The following is a 15,054-nucleotide window of genomic DNA, read 5'->3' on the forward strand; positions in this document are numbered from 1 at the left end:
GCCCCACCTGCCGGGGGCGCCTGTAGCACCATGAAACGCTACGTCAGCAGGGCCGCCTTCTCCCTGCCCAGTCCCAGGGTACTGGTGAGGAGGAGACGAAGGTTCCCAGGCTGGTGTAACTTTCCCTCCTGGTCTCTTTCCCTGGGTCAGATTCTGGTTCTGGAGTCCGTGCCAGACATCAACCTGCTGGATTATTTGCCGGAGATCCTGGATGGGCTCTTCCAGATCCTGGGCGACAACGGCAAAGAGATTCGGAAAATGTGAGTGGAGGGAGGGGGCGGGCAGCTGCTCAGTGCGCACACGCACCCCACACCCAGCAGACGGCGGCCGCAGGAGAGTAAGTTCACTCTCTTCGTCCTGGCTCCTGTGCTTCATGCCTTGAGGAGCAAAGAGCTCATCAGCCCCCAGTCTCTGGAAAATAGCCATCAAGCAACTGCCAAGTGTAGTCCCCTCTCGGTGGCCCACCCGGAGCAGAAGCGGGGGCGGCAGAGGCTCCTCCAGCCCTGGCTCATATGTGCTGTTTTCCTTCTTCTTCTCTCGTTGGTAGGTGTGAGGTGGTCCTTGGAGAGTTCTTGAAAGAAATTAAGAAGAATCCCTCCAGTGTGAAGTTTGCGGAGATGGCCAACATCCTGGTGATCCACTGCCAGACCACAGGTGCGTATGACGGCCCCGCGGCCACCGCCACCTCCGCAGAAGCAGCAAGAGCCCTGGTCGGAGCACAAACCCGCAGCCGCTGGCCCCGGGCCGGTGCAGTGGTGTGTCCTTGCGGGAGAGAGATTCAGCTCCTCCATCACTGTCTAGGCCCTTGTGCTTGGTCTGACCCTGCAGTAAGGTCTGGAGACCCTCTTGCTGGGAAGCTTGGCATTTCACTATGAATTGAAGTGCAGGTTGGGACTGTGTACCCAGGAGCTTCTGTTCATATCCAACCACCACAAAACATGACTGCCTCACATAGCTGCTTTTTGTCGGTCAGGAGTCTGTAGGTCACGAGGTGGCTCTGTTCACCTTGGCCAGGCTTGGCTGCACTTGATGATGCACCTGCAGTCAGCCGAAGGGTCATCTAAGGCTGCTGAGTGGCCTTCCTCATGTCTGCCACTTAACCGGCTGTCACCTGGGAAGTAGGGACCGTTGGTGCATGTGTCTCATCATCCAGCCTGCTAACCCAGATGCATTCATACGGCATCAGTGAGGTCCCAAGACATGTGGTAGAGGGGAGCAAGGCCCCTGGAGGCCTGGGCTTGAACCAGCCACACCTTCACTTCTTACACCTTCTGTGGCCACAGTAGGAAGACCAGCCCAGATTCAAGCAGTGGGGAAGTGAATTCACCCTTTGATGAGAGGAGCAGTGGAGCCCCTTTCTGGGTGCAGAGGGTAGAGAATCATGGCCACTCTTCTTATATCTGCTACAAGATTGTCGTTCCTTCCCAACCTGGCACCTGTGTGTATCTTTGGAAGGTGAGAGCGTATCAGTGAGGCTAGAAGCAATGCAGGCCCTCGGGTCCCCTCCAATCCCTTCCTCTGGGCATGGTCAGCGGGAGGAAGCATTCTGGCTGCTCGTGCTGACCCTCCTGGAACCCACCAATTCCTCTTCCAGATGACCTGATCCAGCTGACGGCCATGTGCTGGATGCGGGAGTTCATCCAGCTGGCTGGTCGGGTGATGTTGCCCTACTCTTCTGGAATCCTGACTGCTGTCTTGCCCTGCCTGGCCTACGATGACCGCAAGAAAAGTATCCTTCGCTGTGAAGAGGGGAAACCAGAGCAGCCCCAAAGGAGGCTGTGAAGTTGCGGGACCCCGGTGTGGGGCAGTGGGGGTTCCCTTAGGATCCTTCACAGCTCCAGATAGCCCCTAGCACCTGGGGAGCAAGTAGCGGAGCAGGACACAGCACTAGGGTGGCACCAGGGACATGGCGCTAACACCATTGTCCCCAGACCTTGCCTGGTTACTTACAGATCTGGAGCAGCTGTCCCAGGTCCCACGGTTCCAAGCCGCTGAGCTCACACTGCCCTGTCTCGGGTGGGGAATCCTTTTGGTAGGAAGCCCACCAGGAAGGGTCCTACGAGAAGACAGGAGCATTTCACAGGAACTCAGTGCAGACTGCCCGCTAATCCACCTCAGCGGGGGTGGGGGGTGGGGGGGGTGGGGACCAAGGCCCTGACCAATGCCAGTGACATCAGGTTTAGGTAACACCCCCTGGGTGGGGCTACTCCTTACATCAGTGGACTCAGGCATCAAGGAGGTGGCCAACGTGTGTAACCAAAGCCTGATGAAGCTGGTCACCCCTGAGGATGACGAGCCTGACGAGCTGAAGCCCGTGGCGCAGAGGCAGGTGGAGCCCAACCCCGATGACTCCCTGGCCAAGCAGGAAGGGACAGCCAGTGGTGAGTAGGCTCTGCCTCCCGCCCCTCACCTCCCGGGGTGACTTGACATGGGGCCTCACTTAACCAGCCAAGGCTACTTCCCAAATGTTACTTCATTTAATTCTGGTAACTACCCAATGAGGTGGGAGTTGCTCTTCTCCCATTCTACAGATGGTCACAGGGAAGACTGGTGACACAGCCGGGATCTGGCAGAACTGGGATGTGAACTCTGGCAGTCTGCTTCCAGAAACCCTGCTCTTAACCCTAACTGCCTCAAAGAGCATTAAGCCTTTTTAAAATCATTTTCTGTGTCCGGCTACAGAAAAGAGTTGTTTTCAATGTGGGAAGCCTGGCAGAGGAGTACAGCTTGCCGGGCTCACGTGAATCTTGGCTGTAGACGTCTGGCTGCCCGGAAGCCGGCCGCCTCGACTGTGCCAGGTGCTCAGGGGAGAAGGCTAAGAAAGCTGCAGATGCAGCTTATTCAGTCGTGGGGGGCTCTACCGCCCCAGTCAGTGTCTTTGCAAAATGAGATGGCCCTGCCGTCCTTTCAGACTCTTTCAGCAGTATTGTCTTATTTCTCCATAACATGAAGTAAACCACTCTTATGTCAATTAGAGTCTGGACTTTGACTCTCTAGATGTTGGGTAGAACTCTTCTTTTTTTTTTAATGTTTTTTTATTATATTATGTTAATCACCATACAGTACATCCCTGGTTTCTGATGCAAAGTTTGATGATTCATTAGTTGCATATAACACCCAGTGCACTATGCAATACGTGCCCTCCTTACTACCCATCACCAGTCTATCCCATTCCCCCACCCCCCTCCCTTCTGAAGCCCTCAGTTTGTTTCCCAGATCGGTAGGGGAAGAAAGGGATAAAGAAAGGGGGGGGGGGGTAATCACAAGGGGGAATGAAGCATGAGAGACTATGGACTCTGGGAACTCTTTTTTTTTATTAAGGGGCCTCTATTCTCAGTAGGAGGGCTCTGATCAGCTTCGGGGTGGTATTTACCTTTGCAGAGTCAGCCAGAGCGTAAATTGATGCAGAACTTACCCACATTTTTAAGGCTGACAGACTCAGGTCTGGACCTGAGTTCCAGGAGCCAAAAGAATTCCTAAGCATTTTCTCCCGTTGCCATTCTCCGACTTCTCTTGAACATCTGAGCCCTGTGTCAGGCACATGAGCCCCACAGGCGTCCTGTCCTGGCTTTGGCTGCCAGAAGCAGCAGCATTCCCTGTGGAGCAGCTCAGGTGTCGGGTTACAGCTGTGCGTAGCTTTGGTGAGCAAGAGCCCCAAAACAGCTGGAGGCACAGCAGCCCTCAAGTGGAGCATTGGTGGTTCAGTGGTAGAATTCTCGCCTGCCACGCGGGAGGCCCGGGTTCGATTCCCGGCCAATGCAGCGGCTGAAACCTTTTTGGCAGCTCCTTGAAAAAGAAAACTTGGGGACATAAAGTTAGTGTGGGCCTCTCAAGGCTGGAGCTTTCTTACTAGGAGAAACTAGAAGAATCTCAGGGATAGACCTGTTTTGTGAACTTTCACTGACGTATAAGTATTTTATTATCTTTTCATTTTTTTATTCTCATTTTAGAAAATTTGGAAAGTAGTCCCCACCACAGGCAATTAGTGTAATCTCGGCATATTTTTTCTGTTGTGTACACGTAACATATAACATACGTTTTCCGTATCCGTATCGATATTTCCATGTATAAGAGATCATACGGTTTATATAATCCCACATCCTGCTGTTTTTTGTTTGTGGGATGGCTTCTTTTGGTTTTTGTTTTGTTTTGCTTAGTTTTGTTTTTGGCTTGACAAGTTGCAGCATGCAGAAGTTTTGAATATTTTATGCTGACTTTAAAAGTTAGTGCCTCTTTTTTTTTTTTTTTTTTTAAGATTTTATTCATTTATTTGACAGAGATAGAGACAGCCAGCGAGAGAGGGAACACAAGCAGGGGGAGTGGGAGAGGAAGAAGCAGGCTCATAGCGGAGGAGCCTGATGTGGGGCTCGATCCTGTAACGCCGGGATCACGCCCTGAGCCGAAGGCAGACGCTTAACCGCTGTGCCACCCAGGCGCCCCCCTAAAAGTTAGTGCCTCTTAATCCTTTGAGTCAGAAAGTAGAATAATGGTTGCTGAGCTGGAGGGAAAGAGGGAATTGGATACCTGGTTTCTTTGGGGGGTGATGGAGATGTTCTAGAATTAAGTAGTGGTGATGCTTACATAACTTTGTGGATTTACAAAAAAATCACCCAGTTGTATGCTTTAAAATAGTGAGTTTTATGTTACCTGAAATATGTCTGAATTTTTTAAATAGAGTTCTTGCCCCTTCCCCCAGAGTGGAACCCAGCAGCACCTACCTCACCCTTTCTGCTTATGTGGCAACAAGTTAGGCCCTGTGGGAAGGAACCACTGTATTCTGCAGGTCGTGGCAGCTGCTAAAAACCCCAGCTGGAGCACTGGGGGTTCAGCAGTAGTGTCCTGGCCTGCCAGAAACCGGGGTACCATTGCCAGCCAATGCAGCTTCTTTTACTTTTTTAGATCATTTTCCTAAGCGCTCTTGAAACAGCTCCCTGCTTCGGAGACTCCCATGCGAGCCCGGGATACGCTCAGGCAGCTTGGCTCTGGCTTTTACTGCCTCGTAAACGGCATTTCAGCAGATGCGAAGCTTGGTTTATAGTAGTTCCTGGAGATGATGACAGCTAATCTGGGGGCTCCACCTCTACTGGAGACATGCTCAGCTTGTAACCACTGCTCTACCAAAGGGCCAGGAAGGCCTCAGCAAGCCAGCAGACGGCAGTGATTCAGCTGGTCAAGTCCACAGGTTCTTCCCAGCCTCGGGTGCTTTTTCTTATTCCTGTTTCGTTCCGCTGTTCCAGCCTTGGTCACCTGGCCAAAGGCAGGAACCTCCTGCCTCATCTCCCTCTGGGGAGGCAAGACCCCTGACGAGGCTTGTCAGCCAGGCCTTCTGTGTGTGAGCGTACATGTGCACGCGTGCGCTTCGCCCTCACCTCTGAGCGCGGGGCCTCTTCTGTGCCACACTGTTCCTAGCCCCTCCCCACTTGTTCTGGCTTCCCCTTGGCCCTGCCACTTCAGGGGTCCATAATGCAGTATCCTTGCTCCAAGTTCCTGCGGCTCTTGATGTGTGCTCCCTCTTCCCCTCCACGATGCTACCTGACTGTCTCAAGTGTCCTGGCCTAGATTCTGGGATCAGAGCGGCCTGCTGGTGAGTCCTGGCTTTGTTAACTTGCTTTATGTTGCCCTTGGACAAGGCACTGAGCCTTTTTAAGCCTCAGATTCCTTATTTGTTAAATAAGGATAACAATAATAACATCAAACCTATAGAGTGATGGTGAGTTTTAGACGAGATTTTTGCTTATAAAGCTTTTAGCACATGGCTAAGTCCAGACACTCTCAGGAACAGGTGCTTTCGTGTCAAATTGTTTTGATATATGCATATCACATATGCATCTACTTAGCAAGATTCTCAGGGAAGGGCTTTTGAGTCCTTATTTTTTTATCACAAGCCTTTCCTAGATGGTAATGGGCCCCTGGTAGGTCCTAAATGAGGGACCATAGAGGATCAGGGATAGAAATTCATGTGGCAGGTGAAGGGCAAAGCTGTAGATAGGGCTTCCAGGAGAGGGCTGACAATCACTGGTGATGGACGTGCAATGGAATCCATCCATTTGCTAGGCTTTGATAGGTCTGGGTGTATCAGCAGCTTCTATGGACCCTGCAGATGCAGGTGAATCAGACCCAGGTCCTGCCTTCATGAGCTCAGGGGCAGACCCACAGTGGATGAATCCCGTGGCCCTGCATGTGGTCACAGAGGACTGGGGGCTCCAAGCCAGGTCCATGGCAGTCATTTGAACTGAATCTTCTCCTTCTCCTTAGCTTCCATTCAGCCCCTACCCTACCCCAATATTTTACTCTGATTATAAAGGAAATACATGTCCCCTGTAGAGATTTGGGGGGGAAGAAGCCTTCCTAGTGCGGGAGGCAGAGAGTAAACAAGTGAAATACATTGTCTGGTAGATACATTCGGCAGTATGTGTCAGAAGCCATAAACGTTTAAGAATTTGTCCTTAGGAAATAAATAGAAACATAGGGAAGGCCTTTACTTTGAACACCTAACAGATGTGAGCTCACATACTGTCCTAACAAACCTGTGTGGGAAGCACCAGCTACCCCATCATACAGGTGAGGGACAGGAAGCGAAGTCAGGCAAGCTGCCCAAGGTCACACAGCCAGTAAGTAGGGGAGTCCGGGCTCAGACTTCGGCCCGAGGGCTCGGAGTCTGTGCCGCTAGTGCTGTGTGCACCCTGGTTCTCTGAGGAGGGAGTAATACGAAAAGGGAAGCCACAGATGCACAGCTAGGCTGGGAATGGGGGCATTGCAGAGTAAAACAACGTACCATTTCTACTCATCAACTTGGCAAAAATGTAAAAGATTACTAATATCCCTGTGTGAGGCTTCCCCGGGATCGACTGCCCCTCTGTTCCTGAAGTGCATTTGCTATTGGTAGAACCTTCCTAAAGAGCAGCTTATCAGTATGGATTAAAATATGAAACACCTGACCCTTCCCCCAGCAGGACTCCCACATGGGATCCTGGAAAAATGCGCTCACACAGAAAGGTGCATGGGGGAGGCAGAAGAGTGAAAGTTAGGAAACAGTTTAAATTGATTTGAAGCCTATTTCTGACATTGGGTCATTTCATCTACAGACGTGCGTGTTTCTGGAAGGTCCTCCTCCCCTTTGGGCCCAGATGTGTTCCATCAGGCCCAGCCCACACCTGTCCCTACCAAGTTGTGCCCCATCCCTTATAGGGCCTCTGGGACTAGAGGAGACAGGCAACAGCTCAGAGCCTTTCTGTTCAACATGGAAATCAAGGCCCTCTTTACCTTGGGATTGGGGGGTGTCCCGTGGTCCAAAGGAATAACACTGCTTTAAGACATAGTATAAAGTTAAAAAAAAATTGCAGAAAATATCTGTGATTCCATTTATGTTACAGAACAAAAAGAAGGAAAGCAAAAGTTGGAGAGGGATACTCGCCTAACCACTAAAGTAGTTACCTGCACACAGAGCAAAGTAAGATTGAAGTTTAGGTAGAGATGGGCCATACTTTCTTTGCTTATAATTTTTAGAATGAGAATATATTTTACTTGTATAATTTAAAACTTCTAAGAGGTCAAGGCTGGTACCATTTGAACCACAATATATAAATAACGATAGTGTTAATTTGTAATCCACAGAATAAAATATATGTACATGGGCCCATAATTATATGGATGGACAGATGGATGGGAAGGGACAGCTTTTCCCTGTAGAAGAATTCCAGTTAATAAATGTGGAAGGACAGAGGAAAACAGAAAATCACCATTAGGGAAACTCCATAGTAATAATTATTACAGATCCACCAATGGATGCCAAGATCAGCAGGGGAATGTTTGAGGAAGAAACTGGATATTTTTCTAGTCTTATGTCTTAAGATATTTCCTGATTACAAAAAGGAGACGAGTAACTCACAGGAGGGAAACCCAGCAGACCCTACCACAATCAGATAGTAAGGTTAGCAACAAGACAGACATCATGTACCCCTGACGTGATGTGCTGAGAAGGCGTATCACTTTGGTGGCATTCTTCCAGAAACGTGTAACCTCAACCTAATCATGAGAAAACACGCGACCAATCCAAGTGGCAGCACATTCTGTAGAGTAACCGACCAAGGCTTCAATGATACCGAGTTCATGAAATAAGGAAAGCCTGCGGAATGGTCCTGGAACAAAAGGCATGAATGGAAAAACCGGTGACATTCTAATTAGGTCTCTAGTTTTGTTAGTAGTCTTGTATCAGTGCTACTTTCATGGTTTAGTAACGTATGATGTTAACGGTAGGAGCAGCAGGGTGAAGGGTAAACAGAATTCTGTGCTATTTTTGCAACTTTTCATAAATCTAAAATTATTTCAGAATAAAAAGGTTTTTGTTTTTGCTTTGCTTTTTTTAATTTAAGAAAATGGGTATCACAGCCTCTTACCTCTAGCTCTGGGCAACCTCTCTTCTACCTTCTGCCGCTACAGATCTGCCCATTCTGGACATTTCATACGAATGGAACTCTACAATATGTGGGCTTTTGCGGCCAGCTTCTTTCCTTTGGCGTATTTTCAGTGTTCATCCGTATCTTAACACACACCAGTACTTCACGCCGTGTGATTGCGGAATAATAGTCCATTGTACGGCGCTAACACATTTTATTGATCCATTCATCAGCTGGTAGACAGCTGGATTGTTCTGAATGTGGCGTGCGGTTCCGGTGTGGACAGAAGCGTCCTTTTCTCTGGGCTCTGTCTCTAGGAGTGGCGCTGCCGGGTCATAGGGTAACTGCTTGAGGCCTTAGGGAACTGCCAGGCTGTTTGCCAGAGCATCCGCACCTTTTACAGCCCCACCCGCAGGGCCCGGGGTCTCTCCACAGCCTCACAGCACTTACTGTGTCTTTGTTTTAGCCCCCCTAGTGGGTGTGAAATGGTGCCTCCTGGCAGCTTTGATTCCATTTCCCTGGTGGCTAATGATGTGGACTGTCCCAGGAGTGGTTTGTAACATCCGCTGCCCTCGGGCCAGCGGTCACTTCTGAGATTTCCCAGATGTGTGAGCATGGGTGTCGTCCTCCTCTTGAGATCGCTGTGCCTAGAAACTTACAAGCATGGGTGCTCTCCAGAAGGTTTTGGGGAATGAGTGGCATTGTGTCCTCGGGGCTCCCGAGCCACAGTCCTTTTCAAGAGCCAGAATCAAGGTGTGGGAAACTATAGCGTCTGTGTCCCCACCGCGGGGATCCCATTCACTCCAAAGACCCTTTGGCATGACGCCGTGTTCCTCTCACTGTCCCCAGGAGGCCCCGATGGTTCTCGTGATGCCAGCTTCAGTAGCAGCAGCAGTGTCTTCGTGCCAGCCGGGTAAGTGGTTTGTGCCGGCCACAGGTGTTGATAGAAAGCAAGTGGCCTAGATCTTCCCTGGGTGCAGGAAACTGCAGGGAAGACCCAGGGTAAGGTCTCCAGATGGGGCACGGGAGGTGCCTGGTGAGGGAATCTGAAGGACTCTCAGCAAACCCAGTCCCCCCAGTTCTGACGGACGAGCAGCCATGGGGAGGGATTAGAAGCTGCTGGAGGGGGGCTCCTGGGTGGCACGGCGGTTAAGCGTCTGCCTTCGGCTCAGGGCGTGATCCAGGCGTTATGGGATCGAGCCCCACGTCAGGCTCCTCTGCTATGAGCCTGCTTCTTCCTCTCCCACTCCCCCTGCTTGTGTTCCCTCTCTCGCTGGCTGTCTCTATCTCTGTCGAATGAATAAATAAAATCTTTAAAAAAAAAAAAAAAGAAGCTGCTGGAGGTCAGTCAGTACAAGTCGTAAAAGTATAACCAGCGCGTGGTGGCTACAGGCAGACACAGACGCCTTTGCCCAGGACTTTTGCTTGTCAGGAGAACGTGGGGCTGACAGGACTGACAAGGAGAAGGCCGTCCGGGAGTCCAAGAGTCGGAGCGTCGGATGGTAGGCAGCAAGAGCGCTCCTCTCCCGGGCGCCAGGTCAGCTGTCATAGCGCAGCCTTCCACGTGGGGGCAGTGCAGGCCAAGCAGCGAGAGCGTTCCCTTCCTCGCAGTGCCCTACATACTGTGTGCAGGGTGATGGCATTCCCCTGGAGAGGGAGTTCTCGCCATTCTGTCCCTGTCCCAAGTCCCCTGGACTCGCCCTGTGTCAGTTTTTCTGTGGGGCTGCAATGGATGGCGTTCTTCTGCAGCGGGTTTCTTCCCTCTGAACTCAACACTGAACCTGGGCGCCAGGGAACGGGACACTCATGAAGAGAAGATCTGCACTCAACCCCCGAGAGGCTCTCTTCTCCCCAGACCTTTAAGATCTTTCCTCCTCTTGTATCATTTGTTCATTTATTCTTCTCCCTAAGGACCCTGTGGGGGTTTTCAAAGTATGTGAGTACGGACTAGAAATGTGGATTGCTCCAAAACCTCTCTTAATTGTCTGCGCAAGGCAGGAGACGGTATTCATGTATTCGTCTGGTTAGTTGTCACATATCGCAGAGTCCCTGCCTGTGTTAGCCCTGCAGGTTCCAAGGTAAAGCTGTGACTCCTGACTGTGGTCCCCAACCTTGAGGTTCTCTCATGGGGAGCCAGATACAGGGCAGTGGTTTCTGTGGCGGGGGACTCGAGGTGTTGGGGGCGAGCCATGGCGCCAGAGCTGAAGCTCGCCAGCATCGTGGCTGACAAGGATGATCACTCGTGAGTGCTTCCTAGGCCCGCTGTGTCAAATACTTTGTGTCACGTCATTGGATTTTGCTGATGCTTAAATCCCATGGGGTCATTAGTAGTAGTATTTCCATTTTCGGGCTGAGGAGAGACAGGCGATCTGGGGGCTGCTGTGTAGAGAGGGGATTTAGGAAGGGTCTGGTAAGTGCGGACCAGCTGGGAGGCACTGCTGCCACCCGTAAGAAGGGAAAGAGGCTCGGCCTGAAGAGGGGCAGAACATGGAGAAAGTTGGAGAGATGTTTTTCTCTGTTCTGAAGGATGGATTGACAGGATTTGCAGATGCCTGTGGTGGAGTGAGAGTAGAGACATGAGGGAAAGAATAACTTCTAGATTTGGGCCTTGAGCCAACTCAGGATATCCTGGCATTTCCTAAGCCAGGGTGGAAGGAGGAACAGGTGTGTGAGTGGGCCAGTCAAGGGCTCTGTGCCACCCCCGGGGGGTGGTTAAGGAGGCAGGTTTGGATCTCCGATTCTGGAGCTGGGGGAGAGCTCTGGATGGAGGTGCGGGGAGATGGCGCCCTGAAGAGGGGTCAGCTTTTGTTCTCGAGGCCAGGGGAGCTTGCCTGATAAGTGGTGGTGCCCGGTGCAGACGTGTGACGTGGAAGGTCCTCTGGCAGCCCCAGGGAGGGCGCGTGACGGAGAGGCAACAGGGGGAGCACAGACGCCTGTTGCAGACTTGGTGCTGTGGTGTAGGCCACAGGGGACTGTCCTGCTCCAGGGGGTGGCAGTGCGAGGTGAAGGGAGGTCTAGGAGGAGCAGAGATCAGACATCACTGATGGGACGCAGGGGTGCCATTTGCTGGGGCGGGTCTAGAAGCTGAGGTAGGAACTGCCTCACTGGAACCAGGCTTTGGTTTATACCTGTCATTTGGGAGCCCATGCCAAATCCTACCCCTTTAAAATTAAAAACCAAGAGCAAATCATCTCATGGTTTCTGTCTCCCACGAATGGCCATTTCCTCGTGGCAGCTGCCAATCTGAGTCAGTAGCTGTGCCAGAGAGGGGGGCGGCCTTCAGAGTCATGAAACCTGAGCCACGGTGCCTGCCCCCCACCCCCACTCCCTGGAGACAGCAGCTGAGGACAGTAGGATGGGCGCATGCTCCCTCCAGTAGGTGCTGCCAGAGGGGGACTGAGCTTGGGCAAGAAGGCACCTTCCAGCATCACCAAGAAACAAAACCTGTCCTGCGACTGTCCAGACCCACTGCCGCCCTCAGCTCTCATGAGTCCCCTGCACAGTGAAGTCTAACCGCCTGGACATAATCCTGACTCTGTGGCCCTTCTCCCTGCCTCAGTTTCCTCATCTGTAAACTGGGTGCAGTGATAGTACCTACCTCCTAGAGGTGTGGAGCTCATATGAGTTGAATATGTAAAGAGAGTAGAATGGTGCCCAGCCCACAGAAAGCACTTTACACGTTTTAGTGACAATTACTACTATGAGAACCTCATTATTATCCCCATTTTACAAATGAGGGAACAGGCCCAGAGACGTTAACTTCTTGCCCAAAGTCACTCAGCTTCTTAGTAGCCAAGTTGGAATTCATGCTAGGCCGCTGAGCCCCAGGCCCGCTGGTGTGACCTTTATTGGTTGCACTGGGAGTTACAAAAGCTTTGCTTGTCAGCCTCCCTCGCTCGGCTGATGCGGGAGCCTGGGCCCGGGAGCTGCCATGCGCTCAGGCGTCCACTCCGACGGCCTGGCCCTCGCCAAGCGCCATTCAGTATAGGTCTCCTGGTATAGCTGGCTGCAGAAAGGCAAGCAGAAAGATCTGGAATTCAGTGCTTCCCAACTCTTAGCGTCTGCTGACTGAAAAGAAGTTGTAAAGTTACTTTATAAAAAAAAAAGTTGAATTCAGAAACAGTTCTTTTTTTTTTTTTACTTATTTACCTGTATTCTAATTTGATTAGAGATGTAACACACGAGCACTGTACACAGTTAGACATTACGGGAATGAAGTGCCACCTCCCAGAGAGAACCACTGGAATCTATCATTATTTATCGGTAGTATCAGAAGTATTATTTAATAAGTCGGTATTTTAATAGCCACAGTAGTGCCATGCATTTGGAAAATGTAGTGCGTGTATGTGTAAGACATTAGTTATGAGATGCTTTATGAGAAAATGCTCAGTGGAAATGGAGTTTTGCAGACACCTTGAAATAACTCAGAAGCCCCCAGGAATGACTAGTCTAGACTTTTTGGAACCGATGCAGAAATGTATTTTAAACTGGGAGTGAGCTCCCTTCTGCTCCCTGGGCAGGGTAAGCCAGGGCGGAGGCTCCCCCATCTCAGCCCCAGGCCAGCAGCAGCTCAGTGGCTGAGCACACCATGCGGCCTGCCCTCTGGAAGAAGAGCCCGGGTTCTCAGAGTTCCGGCTTCCCACAGAGCATGTAGGGAGCCCAGCACACAGCAGCCAGCCCCACCCAGCCGAGCAGCTGGTGGATCTTTCCTGGGCACGAAGATCCGTCTCCCTGGTGCCCTGGGGTGTGCCTGCCTCCCTTGAGCCTCAGCTCCAGCCAGCCAGGGGAAGTGAGACCCTGGGGCGAGTGTCTCCAGCTAAGGAAATAAGTTTTCAGGGCATGGCCGCATGACTTTGGGCAAGTCCCGTACTATCTCATCTGTGCATTGAAGGATCGAGTAACTTGAACCTGAGGTCCCTTTCAGCTATAATGTTCTTGGTTAGTTGAAGCTGACACCTGCCTAACCAGTGACCTGAAGGTGCCCGTGTCTGGGGAGTTTTGCTGTGGGGAAAGTCAGAGAATGTTAGCACACAAAATGCTGCCAGTCCTCACACACCAGCTCCATGAAATTGTTGTTTGGCCTTGACACAGTGCCACTTGAGGTAGATGCCACCATGGGCTGGCCCTTGCTTTGTCTCTCAGTAGAGACACTGAGCTGGCTAGAAACGAAGCAAGGGACCGCAGTGAAGCAAGTAGTCCAGCTGCCCCAGGGACCATCTAGCATCTTAGAGCCCTACTTGGGCCGCTCAGATTTGGAGTGCCCCCCCCCCGCCCCAGATCGGCACCAGGCTTTCCCAGTATCCTCTCTCGCCCCACATAGAGACTTTGTCTGCTGTACTGACAAGAAAATATATTGAAAGGTGTATGCGACGACCTCTTTCTACCTCCAGTACGTGGGGCTGCCAGGTCTGACCTGGCCAGCGAGTGGCCAGTCTGCAGAGGGGCTGCCATCTTGCTGCCTCTGCCAGGGGCCAGTTGGAAATGGACTCTCCTGAGTCTGGCCCATTAGGAGGTAGTGCCGTATGGTGGGCAAGGCCACTCTAGACTCCGACTGCTCACATTCAAATTGCTGGTGCTACCACTTCCTGACTGGGTAGCCTCTGGGCCTGATCTGCAGAGTGGAGTTGGGGGAGCTGGACTTGGCACTGCCTTCCTCCCCACTAATAGCTTAGGACACAGCCGTTGCTTGGCCGGTACAGTTCTGACTCACCCAGGGGAGGGAAAACAAGGCCTGGCTCCCAAGGGGGCCATTTCAGCTAAGAAAGTGGTGGTGGCCTGCCAGGGACGGGGTCCTCCTTGCACCCTGGTCCCCATGTGGCAGCTGGAATGTCCTGCAGCTCCTGCTGGGGAAAGGGATACACTGTGGACCAGGGGCTCACCAGGTTAGAAAAGAAGAGGCAGGGACGGGGCGGCTTCTGCTCCTTCCTCACAGCCTCCTAAGCTCCTCCTTTGTTAAGGCCTTGGGCTGTGGGTAGGCTTCTGGAACTTCTCCAGCTTCTCAAGGAGAGGAACTATAATAGCATGCCAGAAAGAGCCAGGTAGGAGGCCAGCAGGATGGGGAAAAAGAAGGACTTAGAGATGAGACAGTAAGTCCTGGTCATCAGCAGGAGCAGAGCGAGTGTCTAGGAAGTTGTCAGAGAAGAAAGGAGATGCTCTGGAAGCCATAGGGTAGCTCATTAGCCGGACACTGCCGCGCTCTGTTGCCTGGGGCGGTGGCCGCTGTCATGGAGCTGCTGGGCACGTGCCGCGTGGCTGGTCTGAATGGAGATGCGCTGTTGGGGTGAGATACTTGCTGGACTTCGAAGACCTAGGAAACACTAAAGAATATGAAGTACTCTATGAGTGACGTGTATATTGATTTTTATATTGATCATATGTTGAAATGCTACTGTTTGGGCATGTTAGATTCATTGAAGGATATATCATTAAAATTCTTCCTGTTTCTTGTTACTTGTTAATACAAACCTTGAAAATGTGAAATTCCACAAGTGGCTCACATTATATTTCTGTTAATTTATTAATAATCTATTATTAAACAGTGAGCGTGAAAGAGGAATTGATGAGGAGATTGGCTGGGAGCTTGTGTTTGCCACCCTGGACTTGTCTGTCTGTGCCTTAGTTTCCCCATCTGTCTTAGGCTCCCAAAGAATCTAGATGT

General features: G+C 51.4%; 1 protein-coding gene and 1 non-coding gene across 2 annotated transcripts in view; both read left to right on the plus strand.

Annotated features, from left to right (window-relative positions):
• The window catches only part of VAC14 (VAC14 component of PIKFYVE complex), a 101,331-nt gene that overhangs the window by 14,751 nt on the left and 71,526 nt on the right, over nucleotides 1-15,054 (plus strand). The window contains exons 6-10 of the mRNA XM_045810292.2: nucleotides 151-260; nucleotides 548-654; nucleotides 1,595-1,729; nucleotides 2,229-2,381; nucleotides 9,246-9,309. Of these exons, the coding sequence (XP_045666248.1) occupies nucleotides 151-260; nucleotides 548-654; nucleotides 1,595-1,729; nucleotides 2,229-2,381; nucleotides 9,246-9,309 (569 nt within the window). The remainder of the gene's footprint in view (nucleotides 1-150; nucleotides 261-547; nucleotides 655-1,594; nucleotides 1,730-2,228; nucleotides 2,382-9,245; nucleotides 9,310-15,054) is intronic.
• TRNAG-GCC (transfer RNA glycine (anticodon GCC)) lies at nucleotides 3,691-3,761 on the plus strand. The gene has a single exon. It is a non-coding gene; the product is annotated as a tRNA-Gly (tRNA).

Source organism: Ursus americanus, chromosome 21 (genome assembly GCF_024610735.1).
Source record: "Ursus americanus isolate L20-20 chromosome 21, mUrsAme1.1.p, whole genome shotgun sequence".
In the NCBI taxonomy this organism is placed as follows: domain Eukaryota; kingdom Metazoa; phylum Chordata; class Mammalia; order Carnivora; family Ursidae; genus Ursus; species Ursus americanus.